This window comes from Schistocerca serialis, chromosome 5, assembly GCF_023864345.2.
Source record: "Schistocerca serialis cubense isolate TAMUIC-IGC-003099 chromosome 5, iqSchSeri2.2, whole genome shotgun sequence".
Taxonomy (NCBI): Eukaryota; Metazoa; Arthropoda; class Insecta; order Orthoptera; family Acrididae; genus Schistocerca; species Schistocerca serialis.
Window position 1 is genome coordinate 236,792,981 of NC_064642.1, and position 20,435 is coordinate 236,813,415.

General features: G+C 41.1%; 1 protein-coding gene across 2 annotated transcripts in view; it reads left to right on the top strand.

Annotated features, from left to right (window-relative positions):
* LOC126480726 (NF-X1-type zinc finger protein NFXL1) overlaps window positions 1-20,435 on the top strand; it is a 113,157-nt gene that overhangs the window by 49,442 nt on the left and 43,280 nt on the right. For both annotated transcript variants that reach the window (XM_050103994.1, XM_050103995.1), the window contains exon 6: window positions 15,716-15,946. In XM_050103994.1, coding sequence (XP_049959951.1) covers window positions 15,716-15,946 — 231 coding nt within the window. The remainder of the gene's footprint in view (window positions 1-15,715; window positions 15,947-20,435) is intronic.

Below are 20,435 nucleotides of genomic sequence, written 5' to 3' on the forward strand. Positions count from 1 at the left end.
ACTCCTGTCTGCCTGCTGACCTGCAGACTGTCCCATCCCTTAAGCTTGCACCTCCGAGGCAATTTTTTCTCATATCTGACATCAGCATTCCTTTCAGTTCCTTAATTTTACTCTCTTATAATATAACATGGAAGCAAATTTTTGTCTTAATTGCGTACAAGAACAGTTCTCCATCTTAAACATACTGCAGTTTAAGTGTTTTACACCAGACACATCTGCTTTTCTTTACAAAGCAACTTCAGTGATCATTCTGTAAATATTGTATGCATATTATTTTTCTACATTTGTAGATTAAAAATAATTTACCTAATGTTTTATGTTCTTTGTTTCTGCAAGCAATCCATTGAATACATTAGTGCAGTGTCTGTACTTGAGAGGGTCTGTAAAGTTCGGTGCAATGTTTCTTTAGACTTGCATGCATGTCCTCCAAAGGAATAGACACTGCTGATGATTTATAGCCCTAATAAATCATGAAATGTATTCACAGATTGTGAATATGGTACCACAACAGCTACACAATTTACTGGAAACATGAAAATTTGTACAGGACGAGGACTCAAACTGGGATTTCCTGCTTTATAGAAGCAGTTGCTGTGACTGCTTTGGCTAGCCTAGTCCGCTTCACAGGCAGACCTAAACTTAAATATTTCCCAGTTCACAATTTACAAATACATTTCATGATTTAATATGGCAACGGATCATCGGCAGTGTCTGTTCCTTTGGATGTGCACACATATCTGAAGGAACATTGCATCAAACTTTACAGACACTATCAAATACGGACACTGCACTGATGTACTTCATGCCAAACTCAAGGCAATCTGATGAAAAAACTAAATAAGTCTCTCCCTGTGCGAGAAGCACATAATTGTGTAAGCACTAGGTGAAGCAGAGCATGCTTGCATAGCCGAAGCAGTTAAGGTGATAGCTCACATAAATTGGGAAATCAAGGTTTAAGTCCTGTTCAGGCCCAAAGTTTCATTTGTTTCTAGTAAATTGTCTAGCTGTAGTGAGACGGCATTCGTAATCTGCACTGATTGAAGTTTGTTGTGAGTTTATAGGATAGTTAGCTAATACAGGACCTTGCTATGTTCTACTCTATGAAAATTATTCTTACATCTAACTTCACAGTTTTGATCTTGACTGTTTAATGCTAAAAGTTCTGAATATGATTGAAGATAACATACACTCATATATATATATATGATACCAAAAGAGTCAATATTTTAAATTCTTTAAAAATGTTCTTGAATGATTCCCCATTGGTAATTTTTCTGATTATCCTTGTCATTTGTTTTTTAATTTTAAATGATCGATTTGTGAAACACATTTCTGTTGAACATCACACCATATCAGAAGAGGCTGTCCACATTTGCATAGTATGCACATGGTGCCATATTAGTGTCACAGTAATCATGAAGTATTCTTAAAACATGACAGTATTTCCTCAATCAGTAGTTCAGCTTGTTTCTCCTGCGTTAAACTGTCATCTAATCAAACTCCTAGAAATGTTTTGTAAGGTGTTTGTTCAGTACTACAATCCCGTATTCTTGGATTATATACTTATGTTATTATGTCTCTGAAGCTCATCCAGTCTGTTTTCTTCTCATTTACCTCCATGCAGCTACCTCAGAACCATCTTTCTGCTGATTCACTTTTCACAGAGAGATTTTGTGTGAATCTACTTCATTGTGTACTTTAATTTTAAAAAAGCAAAGTATGATTTGCAGACAACATTGGCCCTGCTATTGACAAGTGATATTGTAACTCATTTGTAATAACCAAAAATAACAGAGGCCTTACACAGAACTTTGAGGTACACCATAACAAAGTTCCCTGTATCCTGAAAATTAACTTTTATTTTTGTGTAATATTTCTGCCATGCATTGCCTGCCCCAAAGATATGATTTAAACCAATTGTAGGCAACTCCATAGGTACCATACTTGCACAATTTACAAAGCAGCCGATTGTAAGTGATCGGATCAAATGCTGTAGATAGGCCTTGAAACAGTCCATAGTTTAATTCAGTTTGGTCTGTAGCACTCAGGCCTGATTTCAAGAAATCAAAGACAACAGTTTCATGAGTAAAGGAGACAACTCAGTGAATAGCAGAAGCGTCGAGTCATCGACAGGCACACACAAAAGAAAAAGAAAACTTGCTAGCTTTTGAAATAAATTCTTTGTTGAACTGGAGTATTGCCCAAAACCTAGCATCTCACCGACACTCTACAATCCCCATCGATTCACCTCCAGGATACCTACTTGTTGCTGTTGTTGCCACCTCCCTGTACACCAACATCCCCTATGCCCCCAGCCTAGCTACTATCAAACACTACCTCTTCCAGTTCCTCCAGACTCTAGACCCACTACCTCTTTCCTCATAAACCTTACAAACTGTATCATGACACATGCGAGTAGCTCCTAGCTACTTCTCCTATAAGGGAAATATATGTAAGTAAATCCACAGTACAGCCATGAGCACATGCATGGCACTGTCTTATGCCAACCTTTATATGGGCCATCTAGAGGAAACCTTCCTATTCTCCCAAAACCCAAACTCCTCATCTGGTTCAGTTTCAGTGATAAAATCTTCATGATCTGGGCACAGGACCAAGACACCCTGTCCTCATTCCTCCAGAACCTCAACTTCTCCTCCGTCCACTTCACCTGCCCTCCTCAATCCAACATGCTACATTCCTGGATATTAACTTCCACCACTCTGATGGCTCCATCCACACATGTCTATATTAAACCCACTAACGACCAGCAGTATCTGCATTTCGACAACTGTCATCCCTTTCACACCAAAAAATTGCTCGCTACAGTCTGGCCACCAGTGAACAGTGTGTCTGCAGTGACGAGAACTCCCTTACTCAGTATGGTGAAGGTCTCACTATTCACCATGACCTTCACAGACAGTCACTACACCCCCCACCCCACCCTCATACCTCCCCCCTCTCACCCTCATACCCCCCCAACCCAGTCTGGAAACAGATTTCCTGTACCGTCTCCCACACACTTCTAATCCTCCCACCACCCCCAGGATTAAGCTGTAAAGGGAGTGCTGCCCTCATCACTGAATATCATGCTGGACTGGAGCAGTGAACCATCACATGCCTAGACTGTGCACCTGCCACCCCTCCCTCTCGCATTCCAAGTCAACAAATTTGCTGCCTGTTTCCAAGCCACTAGCTACCCACCCTGAACCCCTGTTGTTGCCTGCACCCTCTCTCCCACTCTACCAACCCCACCCCACCCTATCTCCACCCCATCCTAGTCCACATGTAAAATGCAATCCTGTCATTGTCTTTTAGTTAGCACGGTATTCTACCTCAACAAAGGAGCTATTCCAAAAGCTATCAAGTTTCCTTTCTCTCTTGTGTGTGCCTGTCAATGACTCAATGCTGCTTCTATTCTCTGAGTGGTCTTCTTTTCTCCTTAATCATTTACGTTTTTGCCAGAACTTCTCTTCTACATTTAAGACAACTGTTTCAGTAGACTTGTTTTTGCTGAGAACAGTTTGTTCAACTCTCTCTTGATTTTTAGCTATCTTTCTGTAAGACTTGCAGCAAAAACTGTGATTCTGCTAGGAAAATTGCTGCTCACTTCCTTTATTGCTAACATAATGTTATAGAAATATTCTGTTTCTGAGACTTAATTGTCTACATATGGATAACATAGCACTGCATTTGGTTCAACTCTACTGGCCAGTAAACATTAAATACTCTAAACATTAGACCAGTTTGGGTGTCTTTGAACTACTGATTTCAAAAATAATGATCCCGTCACATCCAGTTCCTTTAGATACAGTATGTTTGTCATGTACCATAGTCCACTGTACTCATTCCTAAAAAGCATTGTGCAATGTGCATTAGACCAGTATGTGCTGACATGGACTGTGAGAAATGGCAGAGACCTGCATGTCATCCCATGCTAGGACCATTGTGCAACAAGAGTGGCACATTGTCAGAAGAGAATACAGTGTTGTGGGCTCCTTGCAGACAGTTCTGCTGTGATATGGGTAACAGGTGTATTACAGGGTGTGATTGAAGTGGTGTGGCCACTGCAAGTATACTCCAGAGTTGAAGTACGGAGACAGTTCAATTCTTGTGGTAATAACATCTCAGTTGCACTCAGATTCCCCTGGAAATTGTGGCGGTATGTGGACCAAATGCAGTGTCATGTCCAGCCATGATGAAATGGTGCCAGCAGAGTGATCAAGGCTGCACGGATATGGGTAGTGCTGATCAGGAGTTAAAGATATTCCACCAAGCAATTTTGTTGTCTCAGGCAAAATGAAAGAATGTATGGGGCTGAAGAGATTTTCCAGCAATGAGGACGTTTGCACAGTAGTTCTCAAATGGCTCCGAGGCTGAAGAGGAATTGAATGATTTGTGAAATGTTCCAACTTGTTGGTGACTGTGTTGAAAAATGAAGTCGTATATCAAAAGCAGCAAAGAGAGAATTCTTTTAGGAAGTTTTGATAGCCATGTTCGGTCTAGGTTAACAGATCAGTTGTGGGGCCATATGGAGAAAAGGATGTGAATGATAATGGCGAAGGACTTATAGCCATATGTCAGCAGTATTCACTGGGGATTCAAAATGGTTATTTTAAATATATTCATCAATTTACATGGACATAGGCTACACTCCAAAGAAAATCTTTAATTGATTACATTATAAATAGACAGAAAACCTTTTTAAAATTTCATGACATTTGAGTGTACAGAGATGCACAATGTGTTACTGACCATTAACTTCTGATAACTAAAATATTTTCCCTAATAGTAAAATCTTCTATAAATCTGGTAGAATGCAGTGATGAAGATGTATGCAAAAAGTTTGGAGAATCTTAAAAACTCAAGAGGATGAATCAGCTGTATTCCTATATAGGCTTAAATTGAATATGAAAATGAATAATATAATGTATTCTTCTGGGAATAATATACATCAAGATATTAAACAATAGAAGATCCATGATGGAATATAACAGTATTAGAAAAGTCTCTACTATATGGTGAGTAGCAGCTACCCTTTTCACAGTATTGTTACAAATCAAGACACCCTTAGATGTGTAGTGGAAGCAGCTAAGGAAGCTTTAGGGGTAATGAATGCAGGACAAATCAGGAATTCAAAATAGAAATGAATGGTGGAATGACAATATTGATAAATTGGCACAGGAAAAGACGAGAGAATACAATACATGGTTAATGTAAAAGAACAAATAAAATAGGAAAAAGAATGTGAAGTTGAGAAGAAAGGTAAAAAAAGAAAGCAGTCAGGTGTGCAAAGAATGTAGTATGGGATAAAACACACACACACACACACACACACACACACACACACACACACACACACTTATCAGTGTATTCGAGGTGAGCAAAACAGTGAGAACTCTGAAATCTGTGCAATATAAGAAAATAAAAAAAGTTTCCAGTTGCTGTAATTCCATTGGAGGACTAGAAGAAGTAGTAAGGAATTTTTTGTAAAAAAGTAACCATGAGTTGTTTATCCTGGATACATTTTATTAATAGAATGAAATAATAATGCCTGCAGAAGTAAGAAAAAGTGATAATGACTGTGAAGAGTGGACAAGCTTCAGGTCCATTGAATTCTTCAAAACTGGTCTAGATAAGCTTCTGGAATTGATGACCTAAGGGGGGAAGGGAGGGAACAATTGCCAGAGGAATGGGAAACAATGTACATACTCAACAAATATTAAAAAAAAGTGTATGCAAAGGGGCCCCAGATATAGAGGAATAAGTGTGACAAATTCAGTTGCTAGATTTTATGCAGAAATTATGAAGCTGAGAATCAAATCACAGATTGTGAATAACGAAGAACAGAATGGGTTCCATACCAGATCATAATGAGCGGACAATATGTTTGCCTATTACAGCATGTGGAAAAAAGACTAGCTAGAAATTAGAGGCCTATGTGATTATATTTGGTCATAAGAAAACATATAACAACATTCACCTCTATAAATTGTGGACTGCAGTGATAGAGAATGGAGTGAGTCATTTATAAGTTCAAGTTTTTAGATCTTCAAATAATGAAACAACTTGTGGAATTACAGTAGTACAAAAACATTTGGAGAGGTTCCAGTGACCAAAGGGTTGTGACATGGGTGTATGATAATGATTACATTATTTAAAATATACTTAAATTTTGTCTTAAGGTTATAGAAACAGTCCTGTCATATGGGTTTGTGGTTAAATGATGACAGGCTCTTCAGTTTGCATTTTGCTGATCATTACGTCATGTATGCAGGGCTGAGTGTGATACAAACTACATGCTTAGAAAATTGCACAGTGAATACGAGAAATGAGGGTTACCCATTAATTTAGAGAAAATACTATATTTAAGTATGAATGAGTCATGACTTGAGATTAGATTTTGGGGTGGTAAGTTATGTGGACTCTTATAAATATTTGGGAGTCATGATTAACAGTGATGGATCAAGTTAAATCAAAATCAAGAACTGCATAGACAAGCAAGCAAACAGTTAAACGAAGTTTCACATAACACACAAATTAGATCATAAACAAAGATTGGGATGCTTGAAACTACTGCATACATATGGAGCAGAAACCTGGGAAATACCTGAAAGAAGTAAGAGGAACCTATTGTCAGTGAAGATGGAATTTTAGAGATGTTGCTGTTGGCTGACGACACTGGATTCTAGCAGCATATTATCATAGGTTGTAGAAGCAGTAAAGGGTACCGAGTGATCACAAAAAAAAGCTTAGGTCTCTGTTTCAAGAAAGGTCATTTGGCAGAAGCACATAATTATAGGCCTGTATTGCTGACATCAGTCTGGTAGAATTATGAAACGTCTATGCTTAGGCATTATGGCATCTGTGGAGTACGAAAATCTCCTGTATAATAAACAGCATTGATTCTAGAAAGGGAGATTATTCAAAGCTCAGCTTGTTCTGTTCATCCATGTGAGCCAGAGCAGCATAGACAGTGGTGCCCATGTTGCTGTCGTGTTCTTCGCCTTGCAGAAGGCATTCGATACAGTTCCACGTGTCGTGTAGCGAACGAAATATTAACTTACAAGTATCGGGCAGAAATTGTGACAGGATTCAGGACTTTCAAGCATATAGAATTTGGACACATTGTTTTTAACAGTGTGAATTTGCCAGACTTAAAGGTGATTTCTAGACCACTCCTGTGGAGTGTTATAGGATTGTTTCTATTTACAGTATACATAAATGATCTTGTGGATAATGTGAGTAATCTCATGATGATAATCACAGATGATGTGTTGTCTATAGAAGGATTGCAACACCTGAAGGTGGTAGTGAAATGGATGAGGACCTGCAGAGGGCCAGTTATTGGGGCTGGCAGTTGACCATGAACATGATTAAATATAATTAACATGCATAAATATAATTTAATGTGCATAAATAGGGAAAGAGATCTATTGCTTTCCAGTCCTCTTTTACTATGAATCACTGGAAATGGCGAAACCATAAAATACATAAGAATAACTGTCCAGAGAGACCTAAAGTTGAATGAGCACATAAATGAAATTGTAGTAGGAAAAGCAGATGCCAGTTTGAGATTCATTGGAAGAATCTTAGGGAAATATATTTAAAAAAAAACTCTTGTGCAGAAAGGTGTGCAGTATTCCGCTGCATCAATTTTCACTAGGCTACCACAGGAAGTAAAGAATTTTAGCAGTAATCCATGCACAATCAAGTCTAAACTGGATTACTCTGTAGCGGCATATGTCGACACACATCATCAACCAGCTGTCAGCTGAAATGTTTGTTGTAGCTATCAAACGAGTTCACGTGCTGGCTGCCAGGAACACTGTAATCTCTCTGACGCAGTGTGATGCTCCATGACTGTTGATTCCTAGTATAGAACTTTAGTTAGTTATTGTTTGAACTTGGACTTCCGTTGCGATTGTACCTGCCCTTGATTCAATTCATGCACAGGTTACAGCTCAACATGACTATTTAATGAGTCTGTACAAGTTTCTGTGGTCTGTTCTAAATAAATTGATATTTTGTGTCTTTTCATGGCTGAGTTTATAAGTGCTTATAACATTCGGTTCGGAAGTCTGTCATCTAGTCTTGAGACAGTGGTGACCCCAACATGATCCACCCAATGTGAATAAACCTGTGATACCAGGGGAATTAGGGTCGACTTCTTGAGTTGAAAATTTCCACGATAATAGACGTACCCAATTGTATTAAGATTGTTACAATTAAAATTGGACAACAACTGTATTCCTGGCCTTGCTCAGTCCGCAAAGCACTTACAAACCTGATCTGGAATCCTTGTTGGCTGAGCTCTTTTATGACAAGTTCTTGATCCAAGTGCAGTCAGGATAATGACACAATCAAGCAGAACTCATTTCTCACTTGAGAGAGAACAGATGACTCGCATCTGTCCTCAGTGAGTGTTAAGGCATTGAATTTCACACACCTATGTGCACCATGAGTTGCAATCAAGCACACACATTATGCTACGAACAGATGGAGTGAAACCGCCACTGATACCTCTGCACACAGGCTCTCATCATGTTATTCACAGAGATGAAAGAACCATAGAGATTTTGGTTAACAGCAAACTAGCACTGTCCCAATCAATAGGAGTAAGCCAGCCTTCATGTTACCTGAATTACTACAAACACATGCACAACGTAACCAGCTGCAGCCTCCATAATAATTGATAATATTCTTCTCAGGTGTGCAGCCAGATCATAACGTAATCTTGACACAATATTTCAGCGGTCCAACTGGTTGCCACCTTCAGGTGAGAGTGCTGGTACATGGTCTCTCCAGACCATTCAGGACCGATGTGTTGAGCACCAGCGGCACACACGGTTGCTTCAGCCTGAGAAATCTGCAGTGGCAGAGCACTGTCTCACCGAGGGACATAGAATGCTGTATGACAAGACACAAATGGTTGCCCCTGCATCTCACTATTGGGACTGTGTTTTAAAAGAATCCATAGAGATTTGTTTATCTGATCATCTTATTAATAGAGACAAGGGTTACTTGGAACCTGGTGTTATCAGACATTAAAAAGCAACGGTCTGTGTTTCGATCGTTGGAATAACTTTTAATTTTTGGCAGCGATATCTCAACTTCGCCTGTTTACACCACTGGCGGCGCAGTATGTTTACTTGCGCTAGAGGGCAGTTACAGCACCTTCTCGTGCACACGTTGTGGGCCTTCTGCGGCCTATATAGGGGCCTCCGCTTGCGCTGAGAAGCTAGTTCCGGCAAGATCGTGTACCAGCACTCTCACCTGAAGATGGCGGCCAGTTGGACCGCTGAAATATTGTGTCAAGATGACGTTATGATCCAGCTGCACACCCGAGAAGAATATTATCATCTTTAGCCCACATTACTGACATGGCTTTGCAGTCCTGTTCGTCCTCCATCTCTCGAGCGAGGACACCTTCGTGGGTGCATTATGCTCCACCCACTAAGCACTGTCGTTTTCTGTGCTGATGAGGTCCATGGAATTCTTTGCACCTCATATCCAGCACGGTAGCCAGTTTGTTGTGGTGGGGCCACCTTGTACCCTGTTGGTTGTAGCCCCCTGACAATACAGGAATCACTCTGCTGATGCTTGCACTGTTAGCTCCCCACTTACGCCATGGAGTAGATGCCCATCTCCCTGGGGCATCTGGACTCCCGGCAATGGTGATCGTGCCAGGTGGCCCTTGCTGAGGCTCGGTGGTGCCTGTGGGGAGGCCTCCAGGTGAGAGTGGGTGGCATCAGGGCAGATGACATGCCATGAAGCATAATATGTCATCTCTAGCTGGTGGCCTGCCGCCAGCAGTCTCTAAGCTGGTAAAGTCTATCTGCAATGCTAAGAAATAGGACCTCAAATCATTCCCCTCTCTGGTCACACCATGGGAGGAATGCCAGGCTAAGGATGGCAGTGAAGCTTACTTGCCCTGGTACATCGTATGTATGAGAGTTGATGGGGAATCTTTCATGTCCATGAAACCTCAGTTTTTTGTGGAGCATTTGGAGGACAAGTTTGGGGAGGTGGAGGGCTTGTCCAAAGTGCGCTCTGGGTTAGTCTTGATAAAAACAGCTTCCTCTACCCAGTCATGGGCATTACTAGCTTGTGACAAGTTGGGGTATGTTTCTGTTACCATCACGCACCACAAGAGCTTAAATATGGTGCAGGGTATTGTATTCCACAGAGACCTTCTTTTGCAGTCTGACAACGAGCTGCACGTCAATTCAGAGCAGCAAGGTGTTCATTTCATCCTGCATGTCCATCGGGGTCTGAGGGATAATCAGGTTGCCACTGGTGCCTTCATCTTGGCCTTCGAGGGTGACACATTGCCCAAGATGATCAAGGTGATGGTCTGCTGATGCGTGCTTTAAGTGCCGGAAATTTGGCCATATGTCTTCCTGCTGTACTTCCAGCATCACATGTCGAGATTTTGGACGTCCATCACATCCCAGTACTCCATGTGCCCCGCCTCCTATGTGAGTCAACTGCGGAAAGCATCATTCACCTTGCTCGCCAGACTGCAGGATTTTACAGAAAGAGAGGAAAATCATGGAATATAAGACACTGGACCGACTGACCTTCACTGAGGCTAAGAGGAAATTTGAGCACCTACATGCTGTGACTATGGCCTCCCCTTACGCCGCTGCTATGAGAACAGTTGTCACCCCATCAGTTCCTCGCATTCATGTCGCCTCTCATAACCAGAAGACTACACCTGTCCCCGTGATGGTGAGGGCACTTCCCCCCCTGTTGCTCCCGCACCACCTATTTTGGTAGCAACCCCCCCCCCCCCCCCCCCGACCATCGGGGATGTCAGTTCCCACTTCTGAATCGGAGAAGCGTAAGTCTTCTTCGGCTCCTCTCACTAGGAAGGGGTCCCTTGGGCCACTCCCTTCCCAGGGTTCTGCTAGCGGGAAAGATGACACTCGCCAGTGGCTGAAGAGCCCAAAAGCAGTTGGTTCACGCTCATCCTCAGTCCCAGAGACTGAATCAGTGAAGTCCTCCCAGCCAGGGAAACCCAAGGCGCAGCGAGAGAAATCCAAAAAGAAGGTCCTCAAGACCAAGGGGATTGCGGAGGCACCCACACCACCGCTACCTACAAGCTCTGTGTCTGCAGATAAGCTGGAGATTCTGGCGTCCGCTGAGGACCTAGATCTTGCCGCGTAAACTGCCTCATTGAATCTCCATGCCTTCCCAGTCTCCCGATGACGTCACCCTCCAGTGGAATTGCGGCAGATTTTTCCACTGCCTGGCTTGAGCTATGGCAGCTGTTAAGCTTTACACCTGCTTTCTGCATTGCCCTCCAGGAAACCTAGTTCCCGGCAATGCGGACCCCTGCCCTTTGTGGCTATAAGGGATACTACGGGAATCGTAGTGACTATAATTGAGTGCCCCGTGGAGTTTGCGTTTATGTCCTAAACTCAGTCTGTAGTAAAACTGTGCCCCTTCAAACCCATCTTGAAGCTGTGTCTGTCAGAATAAGGTGTGTCGGCAGTTGGGTTGGGTCCTGGAGTCATGTGGCCTACTGGCTCCATGTCAGGGCGGCTTCCGCCAGGGTCGCTCTACCATTGATAATCTTGGGTCCCTCAAGTCTGCCATCCGAACAGCCTTTTCCAGACGCCAACACCTGGTTGCCGTCTTTCTTTTTTTTTTTTTTTTATGCAAAGCGTGACACCACCTGGGGACATCATATCCTTGCCACATTATACGAGTGGGGTCTCCGAGGCCCACTCCCGATTTTTATCCAAAATTTCGTGTTGCTTCATACTTTCCACGTCTAAGTTGTTGCCTCCCGTAGTTCCCCCCCCCCCCCCTCCCCCCCTCCATATCCATGAGAATGGGGCCCCGCAGGGCTCTTTATTGAGTGTCTTTCTATTTTTAGTCACCATTAATGGTCTAGCAGCAGCTGTAGGGCCATCTGTCTCACCCTCTTAGTATGCAGATGATTTCTGCATTTTGTAATGCTCCACCAGTACTGTTGTTGCTGAGTGGTGCCTACAGGGAGCCATCAACAAGGTGCAGTAATGGGCTCTAGCCCATGGTTTCCAGTTTTCAGCCACAAAGTCGTGTGTTATGCACTTCTGTTGGCGTCATACCGTTCATCCAGAACCAAAACTTTACCTTTATGCCCATCCACACACTGTAGTGGAGACATATCGATTCTTAGGACTGGTTTTCGACACCCAATTGACTTTGCTTCCTCACTTTCATCAGCTGAAGTGGAAGTGCTGGCAGCACCTCAATGCGCTCTGCTGCCTGAGCAACACCAACTAGGGTGCAGATCGCTCTATGCTACTGCAGTTCTACAGAACCCTTGTTCAGTCCTGCCTTGACTATGGGAGTCTTGTTTATGGTTTGGCGGCACCCTCAGCATTGCATTTACTCAACCCAGTGCACCACTGTGGCGTTCGCCTAGCAACGGGAGCTTTTAGGATGAGTCCGGTGACCAACATCCTTGTGGAGGCTGGAGTCCCTCCACTGCAGGTTAGGCATGCACAACTGCTGGCCTGTTACGTTGCACACTTTCATAGTTCTCCTGCGCATCCAAATCACCGTCTCCTTTTCCTACCCACGGCGATTCATCTCCCGTGGCCCAGGTCAGGGCTTCCAATTACAGTTCGCGATTGATCTTTCCGAACTGGCGTTGTTGCCTTTACCGCCTATACTTGAGGTCCATTCACGTACACCTTCATGGTGTACACCTAGACCATGACTTTGCATGGACCTTTCACATGGTCCTAAGGACTCGTTAACCCCGCGGCTCTCTGCTGCCTCTTCCTCTCGATTCTTGACATGTACCGAGGCCACAAAGTGGTTTACATCAACGGCGTGATGGCTGATACTCACATGGGCTTTGCATATGTCCATGGAGGACATATTGAACAGCATTCCTTACCCGATGGCTGCAGTGTTTTCACGGACTCGTTGCCATTAATTTTAGCTGACAACACCTCATCGGCTTATTTAGTTTTACATTTTATACATGACGGTGGGTTTTATCATGCTGTATAAGTTTCAGTGCATATCCTTTGTCCCTTTGTGTTCTGCACTCTAATGCTTTTAGGGTGGATGTTTTAATGTGTCGCAGAGTGGCTGGCTTTTCCTTTTTATTCTCGTGGTTGGCCAGCCACGGTTATCTGCTCTCGTGTTTTTACCCCTTCTACCTGTTTCCTGCTTCTCTCTGTGGTTTTCTTTTACTGTTTTGTCCATATTAGTGTTGGTTGTCCTTCTGTCGTTCTTCTGGTTCTTCCTTTCTCGTGTTATTGTGCTGTATGTCTCCTTTCTTTTCTTCTTTCCGTTGTCTAATTATTTTACCCCGGGAACAAGGGACCGATGGCCTCGTAATTTGGTCCCTTCCCTCCCCCCCCCCTCCCTCCCCCCCTCCCCCCCCCCCTATCCCCCCCCCCCCCCCCCCCCCCACTCCTCTTTTAGCCAACCAACCAACTGTTTGAGCTTGGACTTCTGTAACAATTGTATCTGTGCTTGTTTCAATTCATGTTTAGATTACGACGACTATTTAGCAAGTCTTTATAAGTTTCTGTGGTTTGTTCCAAATAAATGTTTTGATCACAGTAGACCAGAATTGACATTTCACGTGTGTGCCTGGCTGAATTTATGAACGCTTATAACATTTGGTTCTGAATAGTATCAACTAGTCTTGCAAAAAATTTCTGTAAAAATTAAGCTATTTCCTGTGTTATATTGTTGATTATGGTAATATATACTTCCACATTGTCATTTGCATAGTATTTGTCTACATTTTATCTTAAATTATGTTAATTTCATGTACTGACTTGTTCTATGACCATGGAGATTTGCTCCTAATTTGATCCTATGGAATTAGACATGTAAAATTAAAAAAAAATATAACTGATCCATGAAATAAGTTGTTTATAAAACTCTTGAGAGGTCAAATCTTGAGTATTACTCATCAGTCTGGGACCCTTACCAGACTGGATTCATAGGAGAGAGAAGATCCAATGAAGAGCAGTTCGTATCACCCAGGATTTTGTACAGCAAGTGCAAGAGCATTGTGGAGGTGCTCAACAAACTCTAGCAGCGTATGCTACAAGAGAGGTTTGCTATTGATATTCTGAGAGCATATTTTCCAAGAAGAGTTGAGCAGCATGTTACTCCCTCTCACATATCCCTCGCAGAATGACCACAATGAGAAAATCAGAGAAATTAGAGGTTATATGGTGGTATATTGACAGTTATTATTCCCAAACACAATTTATAAATGGAACTGGAAGAGGGAGAAGCAAAGTGATAGTCACGTGGTGGCCTAGAGAATATGGATGTAAATGCAGATGTAAAAAAGAAACAATTTTTTAAAAAGTAATGTAGTGCCTTAATAATCATCCATATGCATGATAAAAGCGTATTAAAAATGAGAGAGAAAAGTACGTAACCTGAAAACCTATTTGTTAAAAAAAAACATAAGTTCAAGGTACAAACTACACAGTCAGTTGACATCAAAGCACACTACATTTATAATACTTCAGAAATAGAGAATTGTCAGGGCAATGCCGCGTGCTTAAGACTGTAGTAGTCTGCTATTATGTGTGAATCCCATTGGCCCTTGTACCTGAAATCCATCTTTTATATGTTCCAAAGCAATCTAATCTTTAACATTTCTTTTCACACAAACCAGAAATGTTATTTAAATAATTGGGAAGATACTTTTAAATTACAAGGAGACAGTATGTCTGATTAGGAGGTGAAAATTTCCAAGCTTGTTTTGTTCTGTTGTTAGGGAGGAAAGAGGTTTGGTCAAAGAAGGCAGGAAAGTGGGGGGGGGGGGGGGGGTAATTTAGGTCTCAGGTTGGAAGGGACCGTCCTGTTGAATGTCTGCCCAACATGTTTAGGTGACCTTATCACCAGGAGGTGATCTGAATCACATTCCTGTCAGTGTGAGAGGTATGGCAGTCAGCAAGTAATTTCATTCAAGAGACCCAGCAGACTGAAACACAAGTTTCCCATTACTATCATCACTATTCTTGTATCAGAAATACCAAAACTTACAAATTTTTAAGAGCTCGTAACTTACACCAGCCGTGCTCCATTGCTACCTTTCCATGTGGCTCAATTTTCAGAAAGTGAAAACCAAATTTTGGGAAACATTTTTTGCTATTGTGTATACTTGTTAAAGGCCTATATCAGTTTTGCTAGCCTGATGAAAAATCAGTTTTTCATTCGTCAGTTTATTTACATGAACTGCCTTTGGAATTCAGTAGTCCCCATTCCCAGTTTAGTCAGCATGGTGGATATTTCGCTTCAGTTACATAAAGGAGAGGGATAACTTCATGCTCACTCTAATATTTCTTCTTCTCTGTTCAAAAGTCATACTAACCAACACTGTCAAAAGAAAGGTGGAACCTGCCAGCCCAAGCATATTTAGAAAACATTTGAGTGTTTATACTGGAGCAAAAATTGATTGTGCAAAATGAAATCCAACAGCTAGAATCATATTTCCAAAGTCTACATTAGATTAATTACATGAGTAATCACAAGCAGAATTGGGAAATTACTTGATGAAAAATACTTTTGGGAACCACATTTAAATGAAGTATGTATGTGTTACTACCATAAATTTGTTGTACTTTCCAAATGCAGTACTATATGTTATGTGCTGTAAATGGAAATAAGACTAAGTAAAAAATATTTTCATTTATTTATACTACATTTATAGCATTCTTCAAATATTTTGCAGGTATGTGGTAAAAATCTTTCATGTGGGTACCACTCTTGTGAACAAGTGTGTCATGCTGGACCATGTGGTGACTGTCCCCTGTCCGGGCCTCGCACCTGCCCCTGTGGTAAGGCTTCATTTGTTCTCCCGTGCACAGAAGAAACACCCGTTTGTGGCGACACATGTGGCCGTCCACTCGAGTGCGGGGTCCACCGCTGCCCTCGCCGGTGCCATAGGGACAAATGTGGTTCAGTACGTATTGACTGTGGTGAGCAATTGTCAATGATGTAGTTCTGTTTATGTGGTACCGTGGATATAGTTATGCTATGTAAGAGTTGTCAAGTGTGGTAAGAAGTGCAAAACAGAGTTCTTGTTTTACATTAATATTTGGGTCACTCAGGAAGTAATGACCTATTGCATAATCCCAGATGTGCAGTTTCTTATCAGGCTTCTGTCTGAGGTCTTAATGTTTCCTCATCCTCTCATCTCAGTGTTGTGCGAGTGTCAGTAGAAACAAGTTATTATTGTGTATTCCATGATTGTTTAAAATTAGCTGTGTTGTACAAATTGGGACTAACTGTAAGGTCTGAGATGCTATTCAGTTTGTGAATGCTCAGAAGTTGAAACCTGCAGAAATCTACTATAAAATTAATGGATGGGGTGATACAGCAGTGAATGAAGCAAACGTGATAAAGTGGTGTGAAATGTTCAAAAGTGAATGAGCAGATGTGCATGTGCACTCATCACAGATGAATCAAAGAATCCACTGAAGAATGAAATTTTGCAAGACAGACATGAAACCCTAGATGAGTTATGTATTTCTGATACATACATTTTTCATTCCCTGTATAGTGGAACTTTGGACAGACATTTTGTCAACAGAGAAATTTATGCTCAATATGTCTCCTGGCAACTGAATGACCTACACAGAACACACAGACTGGCTGCAGGCCTGACATTTTTGCTGCAGTATCTTGCAGGTGGAAATCAGTTTCTCTTGATCAAATTGTTACTTTTGGTGAGACATGGGTGTCTAACTTTATATCAGAGACCATGTGCCACTCATTCGAATGGCATCATCTCACATCACCCAAAACACACGAAAATACAGTGTAAAAATGAAAACTCGTGACAATGGATTCTTGGTTTCGTAAGGCTATTCTCTTGGTGATTTCCATCCCAAAAGGCATTACAATCTGTGCAGATTGGTATTGTGATACCATAAGAAAACCACAGCAAGAAATCCAAAATCATAGGTGCAGAATGCTTTCTCATGATATTGTGCTCTTCACATCTAAGTGCTGTTGCAACTAGAGACTTGTTGAATCAGTTTGGATTAGAAACTTTTGATCGTGCACTGTACACTCCAGGACTGCTCCTAGTGATTTTCACTTTTTCATGAAGCACAGAAACATTTTGAAAGTGATGAAGTAAACGGATAACTGTATGGACTGTGGCAGCCGACAGCAACATGAGAATTATAAAACTTGTGTAAAGGTACGGCAAATGATTAAATAAGGGAGATGACTGCATAGAAAAATAAAGTAGTTTCAGTTCTGTAAAAGACATGTTTTTTGTCAATGAAATACTGTGTTGAATTTACTAAACCCAAATGGTCATTACTTCCTGTTGCTTGACACAATTTGTCACATCCAATATTAATTTAAATTCATCAGTATTATCTGTTGTGATGTAGACAATAATAATATTTTATTACAGACGGTGATTCCTTGTTTAGTTAGAATTGAATGGAGTTTGTAAAGTGATTATGTGTGACTGGAAAATTAACAGCACCTGCCACATGTCTGACTTGCCACTGAAATTTGCTGTGTCAAGAACTTATTAATTTTGCTCTGGACATTAAAGTGTATTTCAAGATAATGGTATATTCCATCACATTTTTGAATATGGGGAATTTACTTTACTCTTATCAGCTATATCATGTAATCTATTTGCTAGAATTTTCAAATAATGATAGAGGGATAGGTAACCACTTATTGTGTAGGTGAGTTGTTGAATGGTTGACTGGCACATAAGCAATACTGAAATCATTGCTGAGCTTTCAGACAACATTCTTCTTCAGAGCTAAGTAGCAAAAACACACAGGCAAGTATGGCTACCTTGCCCTGGTCAATACCATTGTACCTGCCAGTTGGACTGCATAGTTTGAACAATGTAGTCAGCTAGAAGTCCTCTCTCTCTCTCTCTCTCTCTCTCTCTCTCTCTCTCTCTCTCTCTCTCTCTCTCTCTCTCTCTCTTTTCTCTCTCGCTTGCTCGCAATATTTTCATTCTGTAATTTTGTGCTGTTTAGGTGTTCAGCTTTCTTTTTTTAAAAAAAAAATCTGCTATTTATCAGTGCCCTACCCAGCTGTCTTTTTTGGGTTCAGTGAACTGTGCTGTTACCTTTACTCGTGCCTGAGCATGAGACGAAGAACTGTCGTTAGTCTCACACTCTATGACAGACTTTGACTCCCAACACCCACTATGCCCATTAATGATCTTTTGTTTTCAATTGTGCACCTTCAGAGTGTTTTCTTACGCAACAGTACTCGTAAAACAGCTCACTCTCCTCTACAGTGAAGTTCATGACACTAGATGTCTCAAAACGATACATTTCTTGAACACTAATCCAGCTGATTGTTTTATTTAGATTGATTCACTCCATTGGCTGAAGGGGTTTCAGAATTGCTTTACACCATTCACTAATATGTCAAATGCAAGTATCATAGGAAGCTGTCATGATATGGTTAAACTGATAAAGTGTCACTATGCCTCAGTTTCTCATACTTGTAACTGCTGTTTTATTTTATTTTATTTACATTTTATGGCTTTCATTGGACGACTCTAGCCAACTTTGTACAAGAAATTTTTCAGTTTCCTTCCAGCCCAGTACTTCTTCATTCTCTCGGATCTCGTCCTTCTTTCTTTATGGGAAACCACCCTTCTTCTTGTCTGTTTGTTGATCCTTGTTTGCAATCTGGTTTATTTGTCTGTGAGTTTCCTGATTTTGTCAGTTTTGTTTCTTAGGTCTTCCAATGTAATCTGTAACTCATCCATATCTTCCTTGATTTCTGTAATCCACTTAATGTTGCACTTACTATTCCACAATTTTTCTATTATTCTCCTGATGATCCTGTTCTCGGGTGTTCTGATTAGATGTACGAAAAATGAAATGCGTGTCGTCCTGATTGTACTCATGCTGCTGTTTTACTGCAGATGTCAAAAATCTCTCAGGTTTCCTGGCTTTTAACCCTTTAGCTGCTCTGGACGTGTTAGTGCTCACCCCTTTGTACCTGTCTACCAGGTCCTTCTACCAGGTAGGACGACTGGTGGTGGGCGTAAACACGTTCAGAGCACACAGGGACAGGTACAAAGGCGTGCACGTTAACACTTCCAGAGCAGTTAAAGGGTTAATTTATTGTGCAACATATTTATTTTGTCAGCAACTTCAATTATAGTAGTGTTGTCATTTTCAGTGCACGGAATACTTTTAGCAAAAATACTGAACTAGGTTGAAAGGAACTGAAAGGTGATGAAGAGAAGTGGATTTTTGAAAACATTCTTCAGGGGAATAGGACACTTGTCAAGGGACAGGAGTAGGAATTTAATGGTTGAAAGACATGAGCAATTCTTTCAGCAGCTGGAGGAAGAAATAACCATCTAGTTTTACTGTGACCTAAAAGTTTTTTTGTATTGTACCTCAGCAAACTCACAGAATGATTTTAGTTTTCCAGCTCACGCAGCAAAATTTAGAAATGTTGGTACATTTTACCAATTGTGAGAGTTGTATATCAATGGGTGAGCTGTCTGTAACAGTTCGGATAGCATATTAGCAGAACATATCCTACACCTGGTGCTACAGGAGAATGCTGAAGATTAGATGGGTAGATCAGATAACTAATGAGGAGGTATTGAATAGAATTGGGGAGAAGACGAGTTTGTGGCACAACTTGACAAGAAGAAGGGACTGGTTGGTAGGACATGTTCTGAGGCATCAAGGGATCACAAATTTAGCATTGGAGGGTAGTGTGGAGGGTAAAAATCATAGAGGGAGACCAAGAGATGAATACGCTAAACAGATTCAGAAGGACGTAGGTTGCAGTAAGTACTGGGAGATGAAGAAGCTTGCACAGGATAGAGTAGCATGGAGAGCTGCATCAAACCAGTCTCAGGACTGAAGACCACAACAACATCCTACACCTGCACCTACACTTACAGCGCTTTTTTGCAACATCACAATATGACTTGGCCGTATATTACGAATATCTAGAGGGTTAATAAATGTTTCCAAAGCAACACTGAACCACATTTCAGCACTCAGTTATGTGTGAGGATAATTTTAACAGCAATATCAAGGGTTACAGCTGCAGACTCAACTCTCCATTTTAGAAGAGATGAAGAAAATTAAACTAACTGCATTCTGCAGATCATTAGCAATTCATGGCAAACAATTTAATTTGGTTTTGGATTTCATTGATTTCTATTTAATTGAAAAGTAATTGTTAATGGTACATTGTCATATTTTGTGCCTTTATTTTTCTTTTATTGCTTTAAAGAAGTTGGTGAAAACTTGTCTGCATTCATAATGACTGTTTCTTTCTTTCTTTTTTGTGTGTGTGTGTGTGTGTGTGTGTGTGTGTGTGTGTGTGTGTGTGTGTGTCAAAGGAAACTAAGTACTATGTCACACTGCATTCTATCATTTGTAATTTAATATGGATAGAATACAGAAATTAAATAAGCA